At 36.3% G+C, this 23,231-nt stretch overlaps 2 protein-coding genes across 3 annotated transcripts in view; one reads left to right on the top strand and one right to left on the bottom strand.

The window, feature by feature from the left end:
- Positions 1-1,606: 1,606 nt before the first annotated feature.
- LOC114290002 (uncharacterized) lies at positions 1,607-18,897 on the top strand. Of its 2 annotated transcripts, none has more exons than XM_028233866.2 (10): positions 1,607-1,802; positions 4,862-4,926; positions 9,059-9,383; positions 9,587-10,247; positions 11,021-11,220; positions 11,317-11,561; positions 11,902-12,797; positions 13,048-13,116; positions 17,967-18,322; positions 18,413-18,897. In XM_028233866.2, exons 4-7 carry the CDS (start codon positions 9,699-9,701, stop codon positions 12,594-12,596), a joined length of 1,689 nt encoding a protein of 562 aa, XP_028089667.2. In that variant the 5' UTR covers positions 1,607-1,802; positions 4,862-4,926; positions 9,059-9,383; positions 9,587-9,698; the 3' UTR covers positions 12,597-12,797; positions 13,048-13,116; positions 17,967-18,322; positions 18,413-18,897. The 2 variants fall into 2 exon arrangements, with proteins under 2 accessions (XP_028089667.2, XP_028089665.2); XM_028233864.2 differs by having other exon boundaries at positions 9,059-9,330.
- Positions 18,898-20,108: 1,211 nt separating this feature from the next.
- The window catches only part of EMB2765 (P-loop containing nucleoside triphosphate hydrolases superfamily protein), a 32,355-nt gene continuing 29,232 nt past the window's right edge, over positions 20,109-23,231 (bottom strand). The window contains exon 14 of the mRNA XM_028233869.2: positions 20,109-21,045. Coding sequence (XP_028089670.2) covers positions 20,725-21,045 — 321 coding nt within the window. The 3' untranslated portion in view covers positions 20,109-20,724. The remainder of the gene's footprint in view (positions 21,046-23,231) is intronic.

Raw genomic sequence — 23,231 nt, forward strand, 5'->3', positions numbered from 1 at the left:
CTTTCAAAACTCTACACTTAAATTGCAACCAAACGCATAACAAAAAAATTTAAATATTTTAAAATATATTTATAAAATAAAATGAAATATTTAAAATAAAAATCATTTATTTAAAATAAAAAAATAAAATTTTAATTTTTTTTAATATTTAAAAAATATATTTAACATAAGTTTGTATTTTTTTAAGTTTGTGTTTGGTTATGAGTTTTGAAAATAATTTTTGAATTGAGTTTTGAGTAAAAATATGTTCCGAAAAAGATTTTTTTTAGAAACGTGTTTGGTTCTCTTTTAGAATCACAATTCCAATTATAAATTTCCAAAAAAAATTTCAAAACTCATAGAATCTTAATCAAATAGACAACTCAAAACTCAATTCAAAAATTATTTTCAAAATTCATAACCAAACACAAACTTAAAACTCAATTCAAAACTTTTTTCAAAACTCAAAACCAAACTTTTTCAAAAACTCTATTTTAAAAGAAAAAAATTCAAAAAAATTTATTTTATTTTTAAAATTATTTTTAGAATCGTGATTTGAGTGTGAAGTCTTATTTTCAGTTATGAGTTTTGAAAAAAAAAAATTGTTTGGTTATAAATTTTGAAAATTTTTGAATTTATTTTTTTAGGATAAATATTTTATATTTTAAATATTTATTTATTTATTTTAATGTGCATTATATTTCATACATCTATTTGTTGCATTTTTTAAAATATTTTAAATATATTTTTAAAAATATTAAAAAAATTTAAATTTTTTATTTTTTATTTTAAATATATAGTTTTTATTTTATTTTGTAAATATATTTTAAAATATTTTTGTTATGCGTTTGGTTACGATTTAAATGCAGAGTTTTGAAAGTATTGTGGAGTGTCGAGTTATGTGTTTGGTTATAAGATTTGAAAATAATTTTTGAATTGAGTTTTGAGTTATGTGTTTGGTTACGATTTAAGTGTAAAGTTGTGTTTTGAGTTTAAAATATTAAAATTAAAAAAGTTAAAATATTTACAAAATAAAATAAAATATTTAAATAAAAATTATATATTTAAAATAAAAAATAATTTTTAAAACATTTTTTAATATTTAAAAAAAATAAATCAAAAAATACTGTTCCAAACACTGTTTGTTCTCCCAAACCTATCCTCTAATCTAAAAATATTTTTTAATATTTTAAAAGTAAGGACAATAAGATAATTTACTATAGGAAAAGTAACATCATTTGAAACAATTTGACAAAGGAGGAGAATCTTAATATTATTAGACAAAGTAGAAAAAATTACTATAATTATGCAAACTATAGAGTAGATCATTGTATTTGTCAGTAATCTAGGGAGACAAATGTAATTTGAGAAGTGATTGAGACCCCTCAATCACCAACTTCCACCACCCCACACACACCAGGGTTAGTGTTGGAGGAGAAGAAGGGATTGTGAGGTTCACATTTTGGAGGGATTGGATCATTTTTGATGTAATTTATTCTATTTTAATATAAAAAAATGTTTAAAACTCCCTTTTAGGAGACTCCCATCACCCCTACGTGTTGGAGACTGGTTGTATTTTATTTTATTTTATTTTTTCTCCACTTTTTTACTTACACGGGTCCGAATCATTACTGTTTAATATATTAATTTTATTTTGATCAATCCCTGTTGGTCTGTACGCTGCTGCGCCTCTCCATCTCAAACACTCACCTCCTTCGTCGTCGCCGGCTTTATCGCCGGCCAGCCTCACCACTCCGCCGGACATCTACCACAAGTCTTCAACTTTCTATCGACAACACAGATCTGAATCATCTCACAGTGAGGTACTCTCTCTCAGTCTCTCTCATACTGTGATTGCTCTCACTGTCTCACAGCTCTACAGTCTCTTTTTTTTTGTTGTTGAAGAAATTTGCTTTTTTCTTTTGAGAAATATTTGAAATTGGCATCTTTTTAATCCCTATTTTGCATCAAACTCCTGGTTTGTTGGTTGCAAATGACGGTAACCTAGCTAGAGATTTACATGTTTTGCTCAAGAAATTTGCTGGTTTGTTGTATAGCGTGTTTTGTAGTTTGAAAACGATGGTCAAAATTCTTGGTTGTTTTGTTGATTTAGCATATTTTTGCATCCACCCGTCCAACTCGCAAATTCAAAACCGCCTGCTGGTTTTACTGAGCCACGGCAGTGGTTGACAAAAATGCACAACCCACAAATGGTGGTTCGGTTAGTATTTTCCTTCAAAACCACACTACCCCAACCTGTGCACATCCCTAGTGGAGAGTATGGCGGTGGAGAATGGTTTGGGTGGGAGGGAAAGGAGAATAAGGTAGTTAGGTAATTTTGGTTTCGTGCTGGAGGGTAATTAGGTTATTTTATTTTATTTTTTCTGTTCACTCTATTAGAAGACAAACATTGAAAGGTGTATTACTGTATTTGTAATTTTTCAAACCAAAGATAAGAATTTGTATTTTTGATAAAACTTGGGAGTATTTGTAATTGTGTATTGCTGAGTGCTAATCACCACCAAGTAACAAATATGATAGGACAAATTAGGGAAGAAAAAGAGAAAAGGTAGGAGTTATGTGGGGCCAAGGAGGGAGAAGAAATTGAAAAAATGGAAGAGTGATGCAAGAGAAAAGGGGAGAGAAGAGATAGGGAAGGGGAAGAGTCGATCATTAGTGAGAGTTGATTTCTAGCAAATTTGGATTTGAATTAAAATATTATGGGAAAATAACAAATTAGTAGCATTTAGCGTAATTCAATAATTGTTGAAAGAACAAAATATCAATAAAAATATTACAAAAGAGTGGAAACCACCACTTGAATTTACCAGAATGCCCTCTTCTTTGTAACTCAAGTAACCAGCCTCTGCCATCGACCACCACTTGCGCATCACCCTAGCTGCTCCCTCGCTTTTCTTCGCCAACCCCAACCCCTTCCCCACCTTTCCCGCCGCTATCCTCCTCTTCCCTAACCCACCCCGCTCCACTCAAGCCGACAGTCTAGTTGACCAAACACTAGTCATCAGAACTACCCAAACCCAGTGTTATAAAAAGCACGCCTAAGCGCACACAAGGCGCACCTGGGGTGCCTCAAACAACTTGAGGTGAGGCACCGTAGGAAAAACACATCTAAGGCGCATGCCTTAGGCTCAGGCGTGAGGCACATGCCACATGCACTTCATTTGAATTTTTGTTCCATCCTTATTCTTTGTGTGAGTAGCCACAGTGAATAAAAACCCCTATAATATAAAATGTAAACACATACTTTGAGTCTCAATTTTCATATAAAAAAAGTTTTAGGTATTGAGAAAAAACTCTGGGATTGCTATATGGATATATGACTTTGAGATTTCTTTCAATGTAGTGAATTATGATAGTTTTGTGCCAATGATTGAAGCTTGCGGGCAATTTGATCTCAATTTGAAATCAAAATAACTAAGTTACTCTATGATGTGAGTTCCTTATCTCAAAAAAGAAGTGAGTCATGTCAATAAATTGATGAAAGAAGATAGATACTAATATAGTATTGTGTAAAGTAAAGTTGAATGTCATTCTTGAAAAATTTTCAAAATATGGAATGTTATTTTTATGATTTTTGGAATATTGAATGTTATTCTATATTTTTTGAAATTCTAGAAATATTTGCTTATGTTGAAAACTTTGCTTATATTAAAATTTTGCTTATTTTCTATAACTTACGCCTCGCTTTGGTGAGGTGTACGCCTCGCTTAGCGCCTCAATATGCCTAGAGCTTTTTAAAACATTGCCCAATCCCCTCTAACCCCTATCTATTGCGACCCTACACGCCTTTTCCCTGCTACAAAACATTCTTGGTGCAAGTGTCATTTGTGCTAGGTGCAACATGTACATAGGTGCAAGTTTTAATTGTGCCCGGTGCAAATGCAAGCTTGTCACTTGCACCCGTGCACATATTGCACTTGTATCGAGCACCAAGAAAGAAGACTTGTATCAAGCCTATTATGTAGCAATAATGGAGAGGGCGTGCAGGATCACAATGAGGATGGGACTTCAGGGGTTTGGTTAGTTCTAGTGGCTAGGGTTTTGATAAGGCTAGGTTGTTGGGTAGGGGGGTTTGGTTAGTTCTAGTGGCTAGGGTTTTGATAAGACTAGGTTGTTGGGTAGGGTGGGGACGGGCTGGGAGGAGGAAGGGGTAAGGGGTTGAAGGTGGTGAAGGAGTGGTGGTTGGCTTTAGAGGCAAATTGCCAGAGTTGCAGAGAAAAATAAGGAAGAGGCCATTTTAGAAAATTCAAGGGGTGGTTTCCACCCTTTTGTAATTTTTTGTTCTTTCAACCATTACTGAAATTAAAATTTTTTACATCCTATTTGTAATATGTTGCCTTAAATGCCACTGATTTGTTATTTTCCCAAATATTCTTTCTTCGTGTTATAGAAACGGTTCGCATCAGATTTTTCCTTGTAGAATATTAAAGTCGGACCACCTTGAATCTATATATATATGTATATAAGTGTGAACGATTTGGAACTTTTTAGTCCTTTGCCCAAATAGTGAACAGACAAGGTAGAGAAAAGAGCTATATGTTAAAACAATCTGAGGAAAACTCAGCATCAGAGAGGTAATTTACCAAATTTGTTTTTTTTGCCTTAGTGTACGAATTAGATTTCCTTTCGTCTTCTCTTATTTTCTTACTTTTTTTCTTTTCTTTTCTTTTCTTTACCCATATCGTTTCTTGCACTTTCGATTCTATACTTCTCTTCCCCGTTTTGGTAATCTTGTTGTTTTTCTTTCTATGTTTATTCACTATTGTCCTCTTAGCTTTGTAGCTACCACCTGTTCTAATTTCAGCATTATTTGCTTCATGAATTGTGCTTTACAAATGTGTGTTTGTGCTTGTATATGCAGGGCTCAGGGTGTATTTTTGTTTTGGAGGAAGGCTAAGAGGAAGCATGAAGGGTCATGAAGCAAAGGTATATTTATGTGCATATATGCCTTTTTTTTTTGGTTTAATATCATATGCTATATAAGGTTGTGCCTTGCAAATTTTCACTCTATCCTGGGTTATATTAATGTTGTGATTTTGGGCTATCTTATACATTATTCTCAGCTTTATTGTGTGTTAATTCCACAGTTCTAATGAATTTATATAACTAACTTGCTTTAGCTTAACCAGTTATAGATTTAATTCTTCTCTCTATCTATGCACACACACCCCCACCCTCCCACCCATGCCAAGATCAGAGGGGCTTCTAAATGCACTCCAAAAACATCTTTGGGCACTCATTTAATGAATTTAATTCTTCTTTTTATCTATGCACATGTATCCCCATTTATTTGAACACTTCATTCCCAAATTTGAATTTTGTACTATTTTTTTTAACGCCCCAATTAATTCCAACCTTGTCCCATTCTTAACCACTCAAACCCTTAGCCCACACCCACCGCAACCACCACCTCGTCCTCCGTCTCATGTAGCCATTGCCACCACCTCCAATTACCACCCCAACTCCTCACTTTTCTCCCCTTTCACCACCTAGCCCCTTCCCTTCTGTTCCTCATGGTCGCCACCCATTTTCAACTTTCCAAGCAACTCCTTCCACATGACATGTCCACTACTACCCACTCCGACCCCAGTAAACTTCCAAACTCTGACCGCCACTGCAAAGTTCCTTCTCTTGTCAGCCGTTTAGACTACTAGCACCAGATAAATATTTGGAGTGCAGTTTCCTTGTGCCGAATCGATGGCTAATGTTCAGACATTGACAACTGAACTTGAAAAAATGGTCACCGTTCGGTTTACTCATACCAAACTGATGGTGTTTGTTCGGAGATACACCATCGAAAGATCTAACTTTGTGGGTGGGCTAGGATGTGGTGGTGCTGTGTGGGTTAGGGTTTCTTTCTTCCATGGGTTCAAAATCTAGGGCTAGGTTTTCAAAATTTAGTGAGAGAGAAAGAAGGTGAGGGAGGGAGAGGGGCTGACATGGGAATTAAAGAGGGGGATGTGGGTCGCAAGAGTGGGGTAGGGAGGGCTGAGGGGTGGCAGGGTGGAAAGGGGAGGGTTGGTGGATGGTGGGGAGGGATGGGAGGGGTTAGAATGGTGGTAGAAGGTGGTGGTGGCTGTCGAAGGTGGAGAAAGTGGTGGCTGGGGTGAGTGCAGAGAGAAAATTTAGCGTGGATGTTTTTGAGGTGCATTTAGAAGCTCCCCAAGATCAGAAAGCTGATATATCAAGAATTTAAACTGGGTTGCTTAATAACATTCCAAAGCCTGTTCAACAATGGTTAGAAAAAAGAAAAAAAGAAAGAATCACTCTTTCAGATTTTTATTCGAGGTGAGATACATTTCCTTAGGGAACTACATATTTGATTAGTCTCCTTACTATTGAAGCCTCGTCAAAGAGACAAAATTTATTAACACACTAAACAAGTTTAATTTTTCCCTAAATTTTCAGTTGTCAAAATTTTATTTGTAGTTCAATAAGTTCATGGCAAAAAAAAAAAAAAAAAGAAGAAGAAGAGAAGATATTGCATATTGTCTATTTAAAACACTTCTTAACCCATAAAAGTTCATCTTGTTGTGCCCACTTTTTAAAGCACACAAGGGCCCACAATATTTGTTCATGAAAGTAAGTCCATATGCAAATAACTTCTGAGTATATGTATGACCAACCAAACCTACATAAATTCCTATTCTTGTGATTTTAATCTAATAAGAGCTCTCCAAGTGGATGATATAGCAAAAAGTTGAATTGAGTGACTTAATAATATTCCAAGGGCCATTCAAGAATGGTTGGGAAAAAGCAATCACCTTGCTTGGTTTCCAATTTTCCAAAACACTTCTCAGAAAATTTTACTTTCTTATTTTTCGTATTTTTTTGTTTTTACTGAATTTTTTAAATATTTTAAGCATTTTTTTTACTTTTTAGACACACCTAACATAAATACACGTAAAAAGTAAAAAAATTGTAAAAAAAATCTTTTAAAAATTCACTAAATACCAAAAATACAAAAAAAATACAAGAATTCAGTACATTTTTTATATTTTTATGTATTTATTAATTTTTTAAAATATTTTTTAAAATATTTTTTCACAAATTTTTTACTTTTTAGATACATCTAAGTAAAGTGTATCTAAAAAAGTAAAAAAAATGTTTAAAATTTTAAAAATATTCACTAAAAACAAAAAAACACAAAAACCAAAAAAGTCAATTTTCAAAAAATTTAATCCAGAAAACTCAAACCAAACACAGTGAATCACTCTTTCTGATTTCAATTCGAGGGGAGATATGTACCCTAAGGGAACTGTATGTTTGATTAGTCTCCTTACTATAAGAAGATTGAGGAAGGCTAAATTCAGAGAAGTGATGATACTTGGACATTGACATGATTTCATAGAGAAACTGATAGAAATCTTTTATAATTATGTTTCTAGTATTATTAGAGTCTTATTTTATTATTATTTTATGGTTTCTAAAATTTTTAAGGTTAAGAGTATTTTGGTAATTTTATATTTATTGACATAGGGTTTATGGGTCGCCCATGGGTCGTCTTGTGAATCAAGTTATTTAATTAATCTTTATTTATGTTTCTTATTTAGTCTTAAATTATTTGGAAATCTAAAATATTATAGTAGTTTTCTTTTTTGGTTCTAGTTGGTTTAGGAAGTCTCTTAGGCCTCGTTTGGCAACATTACTTTTTAACTTAAAAGTCAAAAAGTCACTAAAAATAATAAAAAAGTCAACAACTTATACCAAAAAGTCAAAGATTTCCTTTTCTCTCTATTTTTTGCACATCGTTTCGTAAAAAATCAAAAAGTCATTCCAAACATACTAGTTTTTTTTACATTATATTTTAGCCAAAAAGTTAAAAAGTTATTAAAAAAGAATGTTTCCAAACAAGGCCTTAGTTCTATATAAAGTTATGTAATGCTATTAATTCAATAAAGTTGATATTTTATAAAAAGTTGAGAGTTTTGAAGCTTCTTTATGTGTTGTGTGATGCAATCAAATCCTAGGTGTGATGCCTAAGGAATTCTAGGAGTGATTCTTAGACCTATCTTCTTCTTTTTTGTTTTAGTTTACTATTCACGAGTTACTGGCAACCTCGTAACAGCCCCTAAACAGTGCTAAAATTCCATCTTTCATGCTTAAACTCTTACCTATTTATTACCCTAAACAAACCCTACTTGTCCCCTATATTGTTATTGCAATTGCAGCCATAAAATCCAATTAAAATCAGACCCAAAAGCCTAGATTTGCTGCTGTCCCTAGTTGTCCTGCATCAGTTGGGTGTTGAGTTTTACAACTTCAATTACACATTGTACGATGAAGTTATCCAAATTTCTTGAACCTTCCTGGTTTAAAAAATAAAAAAATAAAAAAATTCTGTAAGTATATATCCTCAAAGTGTAATGATGAAATCTTCTGTTACTTCTGTTATTAGCTATGGGAGACAACGGCATGGTTTTTAATGTCATGATTGCATTTGGAAAGGATGGGTCATCGCAGAATCTGTAGGCACTTTTCACTAAAGAAAATGTTTATTGTCTTCTTAAACAAACTTCTGTTGATATATTTTTTGTCCTATCTGCTCATAGCACTTGCGCAATTGCTCCATGTGAATTTTTGCTTTAGCAGTGTGGACTTTAGTTATCTTATACATATGTGATTTTTGGGATCAAGAGAGATGAGTTCGTATATTCTTCAGTGATTGCAAGTTTTATGGGATTCCTATTTATTTATATTTCCTACCTTGTACTGCCTTAGCTCCCTGCTATAACAACCAAGCTAGAGATTGAAAAACATAAGAAAAAAAAGTGAGTTATGCAAGACACCCAAAAAAAACAAAGCCTCATAATCTCAATGAAGTTTTTCTTTTTATACTAAAACTCTCTTTTTACACTTTGTTTAATTGATGCATTATGAATTTGCAGTTTCCTTTTGTTCTTTTTCATCGATCCTGCAAACTGATCTAGTGAGTGGGAAAATGATGCAATTATATTGTCTTTACATAATTTGATTAAAATTAGAATTGCCATTTTTTTCTCATTGTTTCTGGCATTCCTGTGCATTTCACAAGCTTATGCTTTTGTTTTTGCAACAGATGCCAAGAATGGAGGACATTCTAAACCTGCCAGTGCAGGATCCTCCTTTTACAGAGTTTTCTGCAGCTCATCTAAATTGGGTAAAAGTAGAAGGTGGTCGGCAAGGTGGTGACGATATTGCTTTAATCCCTTATGCTAGAGTGGATAATTTTGTGAAAGGAGAATCTGGTAATGCAGAATGCCCTGCAAGCTTCCGGGTTGAGTCAAGAAGGAAAAGACCTGAAGGGAGTGTCAGCAAACCAAGGGTTGATGGTTATCTTGAATATACGCTGTATGTTCAACCTTGTAAGCTGCATGTCATATTTATTAGGCAGTGTCTGAATGGTACATCTAATCTCTTTCATATTCATTATGCATCAAAGAAACTCTTTTTGTGTTGTTAAAAGTCAAAGGTTGTGTGAAAGATGATTTCATTCCTGACTTCTAAATCATAACTAAGCTCATTTGTCTTTATTATATCTTTAACAAAACAACATTATCCTAGGACACTTGCATATTATATTCAATCTTTTCCTGGGATTTTCTAGATATTGGTGTTCCTATGGTCCAGAAGACTACAGGGACAGTGAGTCTGGTATTGGGGATAGTGCAAACATTAAACCTGCCTCGGGCAAGGGAAGCAGGCCAGGGAGACGTCACATGATGAGAGGGTGCCTTTGCCATTTTACTGTTAAACGCCTATACACTCGCCCCCTATTAGCCCTGATCATCTACAACCAGCGAAACCATGTAGATAAAACAGGGGCTCCATGCCATGGGATACTGGATCATGATGCCGTGGGAACAAGAGCTATGTATGCTCCTCGAATTTCTGAGGAATTACGCCAGAAAGTTATGTCTATGCTTTATGTTGGTATATCTCTGGACAATGTAATGCAACATCACATGGAAGAGGTGCAGAGGCATGGAGGGCCCCACAACCGTGACGATTTCCTTACTCGCAATGATGTCCGTAACATGGAAAGACTTATTCGTAACTCCTCTCATGAGTTACATGGAAATGATGAACGCAGTGTAAAAATGTGGGTACAACGCCACCAGAAACATGTGTTCTTCTTCCAAGATAACTGTGGTTCGGAACCATTTATTTTAGGGATACAAACTGATTGGCAGCTGCAGCAGATGCTCCGTTATGGACATAATGGTTCAGTAGCTTCTCATTCAGCGTTTGGCTTGAAGAAACTTAAGGTTTTGGACTTCTGTCTTCTACTTTTTATGTTTATATGCATTGCCATGCTTATGCTTCATTCTTCCTCATCTCATGTCCAAGCCATGTAAAAAAAAAAGGTCATAGTCTTTTGGGTTTTAGTTTGTGTCTGGCGTATAACTAATTTGAAATATAGTAATAATTATAAAAGATTGTCAAGGAAACAGTAATGGCTAAAAAAAGGGCCAACACTGGGCAGTTCACAAAAGAATTAATTGCACACATCAGTGGCTATGAGTGTAGGTCACCAATTGTCTCAAAAGCTTTAGCTGTTAGGAAAAGGGTTCAACAATGTGGAGATGCAAACAAACATACATAGAGAGGAGTAAAATTCAAACGAGGAACAAATGCAAACGGAGGGACATGAAGACAAGACCTCCCATAACCAAAGTTCTGATAACATGTCACATCACCAATTATCCTAAAAGTTTAAGCTGTTAGGAAAGGAGTCCAACAATTAAATCAAGCTATCCAAAAATGAAGTCAGGAAATGTATGTTACAAAAGGGGTGAAAATGCAAAACTGCCTTATCATTCAAGGGAAAGAATCAGGAACATGTACCTTCATAAAAATTGTGGAGATTTCACAATTTAAATTCATCTTCACTATTGGTTTGGGGTTGAGGAAGAATATGTTTCATATGTTGTTATGCATTTACAACTAGTCTGCTTCTGCAATTCATGCTTATGGTTCATTTATAGTGATTTAGTAATTGGTAGTTCTGATTTTGCATTTTTTCTCTTCCCTTTCACAGTATCCTCTGTGTTCATTACTTGTATTTGACTCATCGCGGAATGCAATTCCAGTTGCATGGGTCATCACTTCCTGTGATGTTGGTCAAGATATCCATAAATGGATGGTATCCCTTGTTGAGAGGATCCGAACCAAGGACCCCAGATTTAGACCTAATGCCTTCTTAGTGGATGATCCTTCTTTTGAGACATCTATTATTAGGTAAACTATTCATCATCAAATTTTGATTGTGTTTTTTACACAATATTGGTTTCAGAGGGAAATGACAAATTCTGATATCATGCTTCTCATTTGCAGAGAGGCCTTCCAATGCCGAGTCCTAGTATGCCTATGGCATATCCGCCGTGCCTGGTTAAAATGCCTTTTAAAGAAATGCTGCAACTTTGACGTGCAGCGAGAGATGTTTAAGCACTTAGGCCGGATTTTGTATTGCACAAGAAACACGCCAAACACTTTAGATGCAGTTGAAGAGTTTATGCAAATATTTGTTGATCAATGCGCCTTTATGGATTATTTTAGAAATCAGTGGTTACCAAAGATAGGTATTTATGACTTCTTGTTCTGTGATTAACAAATTTTACCTCTTGCGCTGGTCAGACTGACCTCTTCACTGTCATACAGAAACCATCCTAGTTAGTCTTTCCTGTTTAATTTCTGTTGTTCTCATTATATCACATGCTTGATGTTATTTTTAAGTAGCATAGTATTCATTTATTTTTAAAATTAGAAAGTAGTACAGTATCCATAAAAATCAAAGATTGCAAATACTATTTTATATGTTATATAATCACCAAGATCCTCCACCAAACAGCCTCTTAACATTGATAGTTGTATTAATATTATCCCAGACAATAAATATTAACATGCTAGCTTGCCTCTCAGAACTGTGGGTGAATAGCATAAGAACCCTCCCTGTGGCAAGTCAAGAACCTTATTCTGCAATCGAGGCATATCACCTAAGATTGAAATCAAAAGTTTTCAACAAGCTGCATGCTAGTTTCTGGCTGAGAGTTGACTGGTTGATCCACACATTGACAACTGAATTTCACTCCTTGTATTGGCTTGATCAGTACATAGTAGAGACAGGATACTTTGAAAATCTGAGGGATGGGTCCTTCTCAACCAACTCTTGGTATGAGGCCATGCACATCCCAGATGTTGATGTGTTGTTAGATGAAGAAAATCTCCAGCTTGCAAAAGTCATTTCTCAAACTGACCGGACTGTGGCATATACAATTTGGAATCCTGGTTCAGAATTCTCGCTCTGTGATTGCCCCTGGTCAAGGATGGGGAACCTTTGTAAGCACATTGTTAAGGTAGCAATACTATGTAAAAGTCGGCAAGTTGCTAGGCCATTGTTAGCAGCTCAAGTTTATCGGCAATCCTTGCTTAACCTTCTGCAAAACACCCCAGATGATCCTCTGGTTCTTGATCACGCGATTTTACATGCAACGCGCTTTCAACAAGACATCAAAGGTTTGGAGGACTTGTCTAATAGTGGACTGCTCCAACCTTTACCTCCTGATACAAATTCTCAAATAGTGGACAATCTGCTGCTTTTTTCACGACTCCATTGATGGGTCATTGAAGACAAGATGTTGTGTTTGAGATGAATGTTTTCTGCTTGCATGTCCAAGCCAGTCTGTGAGGTTATGAAGTTATATTGAGAATATTATTTCACCAGCCAAGATTCAGACTTGAAAAAGAATCAGATCTTATCATTGTGCTTTCGAAAGTTCAAGCTGTCTTCATGAAACTCCAATTCTTTGCATGCAGAGGTACTTTATGTTATATTCATGCTAGTAGATGCTTTCAGCTATTTCCTAGGTTATTGCTTCTCTCCCAAGAAAAAGAAGTTGTGGAATGCAGATTGATTCTGGTGGCAAACCTTTCTGTCAGATATTATAGAGTTCTCATTCTGAAAATAGAAAAGAAAATGAAAAGGGAAAAAACTGAAGTCCAACTTAGTTTAGGTGCCTTAGTTTTGTGTTTGACATATAGCTTACTTGCTCTCTTTGTTACCTGCAGTGAACTTGGCATGAGGGATTTATTTTTCTCTGCTTAAATTTGAATTCCCAAGCAAGGCTTTGCGGAAAGGTAATAATTAGAATTTGTTGATAGATTGTAAATTTTGATCGTAGTGAATGCTTTTAACTATTTGTCTGTGAGTATTAATCTTTCTCCTGACCATATTCCTCTCCCAGAGAAGTACAGAAGTTATATTTTTATTAATATTTTTTATGAAAGCACCTCATTTCTAGTGCATAAAATGTAGAATCACAGTTTTTATCATGTGTATTTAAATAATTGTATGTTGCAAATGGCCTTTTATTGAAGGCTCTTGAGTATATGGCTTGCAGATCTGGTGATGCTGCAGAAAGTAAGCCATCTTTTGTGTTAAAAACCACCTACTCTCCACCTACTTCACCCACTTAAACCTACTCCACTAAACCTAACCCACTACACCACTACCACCTCACCTACTCCACTAAACCTAACCCACTACACCACTACCACCTCCACTTCACCTACTCCTTACCCACTAAACCTAACCCACTACACCACTACCACCTCCACTTCACCTACTCCTTACCTACTACACACTCACCCTCTTTTATATATAGGAATCATGAATCATTGTAACATATATCAATAAACATCAATCAATAATATATAAATTTTTACATGATATCAGAGCAAGGTTAAGACCTTAGTATTTCTCGCTTCACCGGCGGGCGGCAACCTCGCCTTGGCCGCCCGCCGGTCCTCAACCTATTCCGCTTATTTTCTACACATACCTTGACTTCTTCAACATTTTCTTACACCCCTCCTCCGCTATGTCGGCGGCGGCACCCGCATCATCGTCTAGCCTCTATCGCCGTTCACCTCGCCTCTCACATATCCGTGGTTGTACTCTTACTCGTCGTCGTCGTTGGCGTTTCTGGCGCTGCTTTTCTGCTCGTCACTGCTGTTTTTTTCCCGATTTGCTCTCTCTCTCTTAGCCATGGATTTGGGTGTGGGGTGTAGAGCTGTGGCTCTGTTGTTGGTAGCCATGTTTGCTGGCTTGAAGGTTTCAATGGCAGCAGTGTACAAGGTTGGGGACTCCGCTGGTTGAACCATCATTGGGAATATTGATTACAAGGCCTGGGCTGCTTCCAAGACGTTTCATGTTGGAGATGTCATCATTTTCGAATACAATTTTCAATGTCACGTGTTGCAAGTGCCCCACAAAGAATACCAAGCCTGCAGAAGTGTAAGACAGTAACATGCATCTTCACATACAGCTTGGGTAATGTGTAACTGTCAAAAGCACAAGCTTCTTGGACATCCCTCTCTCTCTCTCTCTCCATGGACCCAACATCATCATCATGCACCCACTCTATCTCCCTCTCTCTCATCTTTTCCCACTTTCAAACCCACTTTAATCATATCTCTCCTTTCTCTTAATTTATTTCATCCACGTTCTTTCACCCTTTTCTTTTATTTTAATATATATATATATATATATATATTTTATTATAATATATTTTCCCTATCCCTTGTTAGTAAGCATCACCCGTTTTCCATTCTCTTATTATTATTTATTTTATATTCCACCAAAAAAAAAAAAAAAAAAATCCACTGCTGTTTTTCTTATCACCCATCCACAAATATTTTTCTCTATTTTCTTTATCCATTATTTTCTTTTATTTTATTTTTCTTATTAAACAAAACAACACCACAAAATAACACCAACAACATTCCACAACCTTGTCATTTTATTCATATCAGGGGATCAACCCCGATCACACTTTTACATCAAAAAAAAAAAAAAAAAAAAAAAACCACACAAACAAAAACAAAACTACCACACCCACAGTGTGATTTTTCTTCTCTACTCAGCCGCCGGTCTTTTCTTCTTGCCTCCGTCCTGGGTGGTCCATGCCTGTGTTGCCTCCGTGCTTCCTAGACCACCAAGCAAGTTGCCTCCTCCCTGCTCCTCCACTACAGCATATGGTGGACCTCCAAATCGGAACATCACGGTGGCCTTCCGCTTCAGCTCCTTGTTTTCTGTCTTTAGCACACTTATCTCTGCTCGCGCATCCTTATACATACGTTGGAGCAGAGCCAGCTGGGAGTTTAACTGTTGCACCTCATTTGTCCTGCTCTGCAGCCGGTGCGACAGGTTTGCGACCGCAGTCATGGTTTCCACACATGACTTCAGAGTATACTGATTGGCCTCAATATCAGTTTGCACCGCCATTTTTTGCTCCACCGACCGCATCGGAAAGTTCAACGGAGCAAAACCAGAGGTGTTTGGTTGAGGTTCACTGGCCACCGCACCAGTTATTTCTCTTGTGGACTCGTTCAATTCTGGAAAGAGCGTGAGCAGACCACGGGAAGAGGAGGCCATGTTCTGGGTAGCTGGACGGGAAGAAGAGGCCATGTTGCTGAGTGTTTCAGAGATGGGTTGGTTACAGAGTATTACAGAGTTTCTCTCTCAGTAAAGGAAGAGTTTTTTTCAGAGGATTTTCAGAAGTTTTTTGTCTGCCTCAGCCTCAGCCTCAGCATCAACCTTGGTTAAATAGACGGGGCAGCCACGCGTATCGCGCGCCACTTGACGCCAGACGACAAACGGGCGCGCCAGCCAAGGCACTCACGTGCCTCGCCATCATGTCCGACACATCTTTTTATGACTTGGGCTCGCCTTTTGATGGCACGCCTTTTGAAAGATTGGGCACACCTTTTGAGGGTGTGACTTTTTAGGGGTCCGACAAGACTCTGTAAACTGTCCCGACATTGATTCCGGTTAGCTCCTTCAAGGGTCCGACAAGACTCAGTAAACTGTCCCGACATTGATTCCGGTTCGCTCCTTCAAAGGGTCCGACAAGACTCTGTAAACTGTCCCGACATTGATTCCGGTTAGTTTCTACAAGGGTCCAGCAAGACTCCGTAAACTGTCACAACAACTGTCACAACAGTGTCTGTTACAACGGTCCGACATGACCCCATAAACTGTCTTCTACATCGGTCTGACACGACCACACAGTGTCTGCTACAACGGTCCGACATGACCCCATAAACTGTCTTCTACATCGGTCTGACACCGCCATCCAGTGTCCTCTACACCGTTATGACACCACCATACAGTGTCCTCTACATGGTTATGACACCCCCATACAGTGTCCTCTACAACGTTATGACACCACCATCCAGTGTCTTCACCAATGGTCTGACACGACCATACAGTGTCTCTTATCCTCTTTTATTTTTATGTATTTTCTTGTTTTGTTACTCTCTCCAAACTCAAGTTGGTTAGTTCCTATCCCCCTTGAGTTTGCGGGGGGCTGTTAAAAACCACCTACTCTCCACCTACTTCACCCACTTAAACCTACTCCACTAAACCTAACCCACTACACCACTACCACCTCACCTACTCCACTAAACCTAACCCACTACACCACTACCACCTCCACTTCACCTACTTCTTACCCACTAAACCTAACCCACTACACCACTACCACCTCCACTTTACTTACTCCTTACCTACTACACACTCACCCTCTTCTATATATAGGAATCATGAATCATTGTAACATATATCAATAAACATCAATCAATAATACACCACTACCACCTCACCTACTCCACTAAACCTAACCCACTACACCACTACCACCTCCACTTCACCTACTCCTTACCCACTAAACCTAACCCACTACACCACTACCACCTCCGCTTCACCTACTCCTTACCCACTACACACTCACCCTCTTCTATATATAGGAATCATGAATCATTGTAACATATATCAATAAACATCAATCAATAATACATAAATTTTTACATTTTGCTTTGACCACAAAGAGTTATCTGCTTATAAATGGTCATGTATTTTTTTCCATTTTATGTTTTCAATGTTTTTCATCATAATTTGGAAAAAGATATGAAAATGCTAAAATGCTTGTGAATATTGTTATACGTGGTAGGCAATCAGTCTCCAAGCTATACATGGAAAACTCTGTAGTTTAATCCCAAAAAGTTGATCAATCTGTTTCGTTATTGATTTAAACCAAATTTATCTGCTTTCGTTCATCTTATGAATGCCATTATTGTTATCAATTTAGTTGTCAGCTGGTATTTTTGTGATGTTTTTTTTTTGTCTTCTAATAATTTTATTCTGCATGATGGAGCTGCATGGCATAAGTCCCATGGAAATAAAATATGAATGGTGTCTTATATGATTCCCAGGCATCTACCAAAGAAGTGGATGTCAGAAAAATATGATGTCTTCTATGAATTATGAGATAGGTCTCTATTACTTTTTTTTTTTTTTTGTTGATAAATACTCTCTTACTTTTCATTGTCATCTATTTCTATAGGTCTTTCTCATACTTACCATTGTTGTCCATTTCTGTTGCACTGTCATTTACTTGATCCATGTTGTAATGCTTGCATCCTAATTTATAAGCAGCATTCAATTCCTTTTTGATGTGAGGTGCAGGCAGAATATAACTGTTAATTTAAAGTTAGGTTGTTGGCATCTTTTGGCTTCAGTGGCTCCTCCGTTTAAAGGGATTCCGCTTTTCTTGATCTCTAGTGATTGGAAACCAGTGTGCGACTCTTAGGTGTTTTTGTTTTCTGTTTTTGTGTTTTGAGGACTCCTGGTCCTCTTTTGTGAACCTCTTTATTTTTCCTCTTTGTAATGAAAGTTCATTTTCTTGCTGATCAAAAAAAAAAAAAAAAGAAATGATATATTCCTTGGGATCAACTGATTGTTTTTGTAGCAATTCTTTGGGTATGGATTTCCATTAATTGTGAATGAAACTTAGGAACTAACCTTGTTTTTTTATAGTTAATAGATCAAAATATTTTGCTATTATTCCTTTGAATTGAGTGAGTTTGTTTGTGGGGTATTATACTTGTAATATCATTGGTTTTAATATGCCACTCTTATTTCGTTACAGGAAATGAACTCGCATGATCTACAGACAATGTGCTTCAAATTTCTCAAGGACTTGCCATTGGATCATATTCGTGCTCAACCAAATACTCTTATCACAATGAGCTGTGATGTCAACCAAGAAGAAGCCAACCATGAGCAAAAAGAGGGTGAATCAAAAAAATATACAAAATATGTGATTGAGAAGGTTTTCTAGGCGAAGTTAGACAATCTGCAAGAATGGTTGACCAAAGAGCCTACAAATGAAATTTGCGGTGTTAAATTCAACAAGAAAAAGAAGTAGTTGCATGTGATATATTAGTCAGCTCAAAACCCTTGAATCAAATGATGGAAAAAAGAAATTAGCCACTCACTGCCAAGGTTAGTGCAATCCTACTAAATGAATTATTTAATCATTATTCAGTATGCTACATCTCTTGAGATTAACATAATTATTTCTTCAATTAATAGGCTTGTGAAGGTCATGCCAAAGGTGCACAAATGCATGGATCTGTAAAGATTTTGAAATACGAAATGGAGTTCCTATATCAATAAGAACACTGAGGCACAAGTTGAAGTACTTCCTAATAAATTGCACAAATTTTACAATGAGGCTTATCAATGAACTTTCTTTTGTCATGTAGGTTGTTCAAAGAATTGGAAGACAATTTTCTCAACATATGTACATTACTATATTATTGAGTTATTGTTGACACAATTTTACTAGACGTAATCAAATTTGAGAAAGAGAGATGTTCGTTTGATGGTATTGATTTAAGGGGGCTATGGTGGTAGATGTTTGATGGTGGTTTTGAGATGCTGGTGGTGATGATGTGGAGTAGGGAGTTGGATGATGGTGTTTTTTGGTTGGGAGAGAGCTATTGGCTAAAAACTTGTGTTTGGTGGGTCATGGAGTTGATTTAAAGTTATATTTGATCCGAGTCTTTTTCAATTTATATTTCCTTTTTGGTGGCTTTGTATTTTTATTTTATTTGCAAAACCTCATCTGGTGATTGTGGTAATTTTCTGGTGAGTGATTGGTGGAAAAATTGATTAGGCAGATCAAATCACCAAAATCCCACATTGTATGTGGAAATCTAGGTTTGTGATTTTTTTCTTTTTCAATTCCTAAATTTGGGTTTGTGGATATACCTCATAAATATTTGATAAATTTTGTGTGTAGTTTGTGGTGGTTGATTTGGATGAGAAAAATGATGAAAGGGAGAGCATAGAAGTACAACTATTTCTAAATTCAAAAATGTTTCATGCTCCCTTTTCTCTCCACCCCCTTTGACCCCTCTCTCTCTCTCATTGGTTACATTTTCTTTTTCTTTTTTTTCTTTTTTTCCTGCTCCTCCAATCACCGCCCGCCACGTGTCTGTGGGGGGTGGTGATTGGAGGGGGTATCTATCATGGCTCTTCTAAATTTTAGCAATAACAGCCCAAATGGCTAACGGGTGAAGATGCTTTATGATTTTACATCTTTAATTGGAGATATGCTCATTGATGATATTTTTCGAGCCTTATTTGGCCTGATTTTTCACCCTTCAAAACTGATTCAGGTGCAACGCGTGCAATATTATTTATACAAAAAATGGCAATTTCATTTACACAACTAGATGAACTTTTATAAAAGCTAGGTTTTAATAAATAAAAAAATGTCAATTGCATTTACAATCTAATAAATAATATAAAAATAGGATGAAGATCGAAGAAGGCCACAAAAATTCATTCTGCCCCTCGATAAGCTCGTGAACTGCAGCGAGCAATGGCTGTGGCGGATGAAGATAAACCACGTTAATGCACTTGTGATTAGATTTATCATACTGGCAAAGAGGCATCATCATCATTAACGGACCACCTACTGTCAATCATTGATGCGTCAGATACTGCAATTTGATGGCAAACACACATCAAAATGGAACTTCCATAATTAACAACTTTCATTCTGTCATCAGAACAGATTAAGACCCAGTACCCTCTTAATTACTTTCCCAAGCACTGACGAGACCCCATTTAGGAATTAATTATTTTAGTTAACTTTTTCGTTTTTACAAAAAAATAAAAAATGTACAGAAAAAATAGAGAGATGTGATAATTTATAGCCATTTTTTAGCTTTTTTGTCTACAAAACATGATTCCCAGAACTAATTGAATACACTGACCAGACAGAAAACACATTTCCAAATTTTCATAGTAAAGGAAAATGATTTAAAAACATGAGATTCAAACAAAACACTCAATGATGGGATACATCTTCCTGTATAGAAATTCTGTACAGAATTTTTGTTTGTGCACCATCATCCTAACATAAAAAAAACTAATGCTGTCACAATTTTTACCTTGCCACTGCCTAACCCAGTTAATAGTTTCCCAAGAATAGTGACTGCAAAAATCATTAAAATATTTTTGCACAGCAGAGAGGCAGAATGCAGTCTCAGATAATAATCTCAATTTTGATTCTACAACTTTGAACGGCATGATCACATTTGAGGGCTGGAGTGTTGGTTTATAGGCTTTGGGTCCTAAGATACATGTTTTCCCCTGCTTTTTGATTCAGAACTTTATATCATTGATGCAGATACACAAAAAGCAATGGTCGGTAGAGGCTACTGTAGTCATTTGGACATAGCATATTCAACAATCATAGAAGCTGTGATCATTTGGACCAAGCATCCAATAGAGGCTACTGTAGTCATTACAGATGTGTCGGTACCTGTACTTATTTCAGGTCTCCTGCACAAGAGAAATCTCTAAGTGTGAGCTCGCTCTCGTTTATCAGATTACTCTTCAATTTTGCTCTCTTCATTAGAACTGCTTTCAAGTTCCATAGCATTTTTGTCATTAGTAGCAACTTCCATATCAGCCTCCCCATTTGAATGGCTTGTGAGTGGAATATCTCCATTTTGATTAGCAATTGTTTCCATCTGTGTAATTTCATCTGACTTGTCCTCAGATGGCATATCCTTGTGTGCACTATTTTCCAAAGCAGGTGTACCAGAATCCATGAAAGTGTGTGAGGATGCCAAATTCTGCAGGCCATCTTGCTCTGAATCACCCACTTGTCTCGAGTATGCAGAGAACTGATGGCTCATCATTTGTGCCTGACATGAGGAAAAGGTTTGTTAGTCTGACCTCCAAATTATTTCAGAATATGTTTGTCTGAGTGGCGCACACTAGTTTGTGTGTGTGCTCGCACTCGCGTGTGCGAGAGAGAGAGAGAGAGAGAGAGAGAGAGAGGGGCATGAGGCCACTATTGGCCTGGACAACAAAACAGAACCAGACCAGACTTGGGTTTGAGACTCCAAAATTGAAGACATAATTAGCTCATGCCCTCTGCTTAAGTATGTGCTCAGAAAAGGGTGTTTCATATGTCAGTATGAATTTTGGTTTGTGAACAGAGAAGTTAACAACGTGAAGCTTCTGAAGGCTACGAAACACATAAAGCAAGTACTCGATCATTAAAAGTGCCTTTTTGTTTTTTGGTGTCTGTGTGAGAGAGAAAGAGTAATGCAGCCGATAAAGGTGGCAATCAAAAGTCAGTAAATCCGTTATGATCAATATGATCTCAATAAATAGGTGCTTACACTCGTGACAAGATGAAATTAAAAGTTCATCATTTTGTCATTCTATCTACTTACACAGTTTGTTTTAGTAAATCTCAAGTACTGGTCACGCATTGATTTGGAACCAGAGCTTTGGGTTCCAGAACAATATTTAAGACGTAGATATTCTACAAGCCTTGATTGACAGAATCATGGAACCATTTTGATTACCATCTAACACAGCAAATTGACAACTTAGTTGAGCTTGTAATAGTGTTAAAGAATAAGCGAGCAAAAGTAAAATATCAAAGTCATGTTCATGCTGCCAGTTCCAATTTAAAAAAAAAAAATAATAATAATAAAAAAAGGGATAAAAACATAAATAAAAATAAAAAACAATGAAAACGGCACTACTGTTCAAGTTATTGTTTAATCCATGGATATCCCACAAAAGCAACCACAAGAAACATTTTTGTAATCCTAGACAAATTAAACAAGACATCCAAGAAAGATAAAGCATTAACCGTTCCACACTTAATGTCCTCTAATGGAAATGCACATTGTTTGATATTACTACATTAACAACATTTTAACTCAAGGACGTTTCTTCTCCAACCAAAGGAGAATGATGGCCATCAAATCCAAGAGAAACCCCATCAATCTACTCATGTTGTTTGTGTCATACTTGTGTATTTTTATTATTTTACAAATACACATGGGCACTAACATTCTGATTATTATTTTTTCAAATGTATTAGACCATAAAAAGTTTTCAAATATATATATTAAAATATTTACACGCTTTGGAGGCGCTCCCACTATTGCATCATTTTTAGGAATAACGCTTCTGCCCTCTCGCTCTCACTCATGCTCCGCGTATTGGTGACTTAGAGCCAACCCCAGTTAATAGGGATACAAGATTTAGTTTGGTTTTGTTTGGTTATTTTTTGATAATTAAACTAAAGAGTTTAAAGGATAGACAAACAAATTTGTAGATTTTTTTTAATTAAATAAAAAATTGTAAAGGTGTGTTGATGTTTTCCCTAAAAAGAGAGTCAAATACAGGACACATGAATTGAGAATTTGCTTTTAGCTAAGCAAGCCATATTATAGCTTATTCTAAGAAACACTTGCTCTGCTGCTTAAATCCACAATCCTACCACCACACCAAATAGGTTAATAGCTTATGCTCAAAGCCACCATCCATCTCCTAAGCCAAAATCTACAACTTATTTTCTACACCAATGGAGCCATCCCCAATGATAGACATGCTTAAAGCAAAAAAGAGTAAGATACCAATGGCTAGCTTCCAAAACTATATTAAAGCATTTGTGATATCATAGCACAGTCCAGAAAGGCTCAACAAAGAAGGCACAACTGAGATCATAAAAATGAATAGCATGACCAATGAAACATTATTTGATAAATAAATAACATGAGGCTACTAGCAGCATTTTCTCTTTTTTCAGTGCTTTGGAATTTGGGAGAGAGTGACAGTATGAAGTTCTTGTCATAGTCCAAGTACATACAGAACAGAGTCAACAAGCAAAGTGCTTGAAATAAAAGGTGAGATTGGTGAGTTGATTCATAACAAGTCCATGGATGCCATGTAATGTGTAACAAAATAACCATAAAAGTACAAACACCACAGTTAAGCAAATTAGCCCAACTATTTGGTTAATTAGCCCATATGTGTAGTTAGAGCCTCAACAAAAAGCAGGACCTAAATCTAAACCAAACCAAAC

The sequence above is a fragment of the Camellia sinensis genome, chromosome 5 (assembly GCF_055761805.1).
Source record: "Camellia sinensis isolate YWXY chromosome 5, ASM5576180v1, whole genome shotgun sequence".
NCBI classification, from domain to species: Eukaryota; Viridiplantae; Streptophyta; class Magnoliopsida; order Ericales; family Theaceae; genus Camellia; species Camellia sinensis.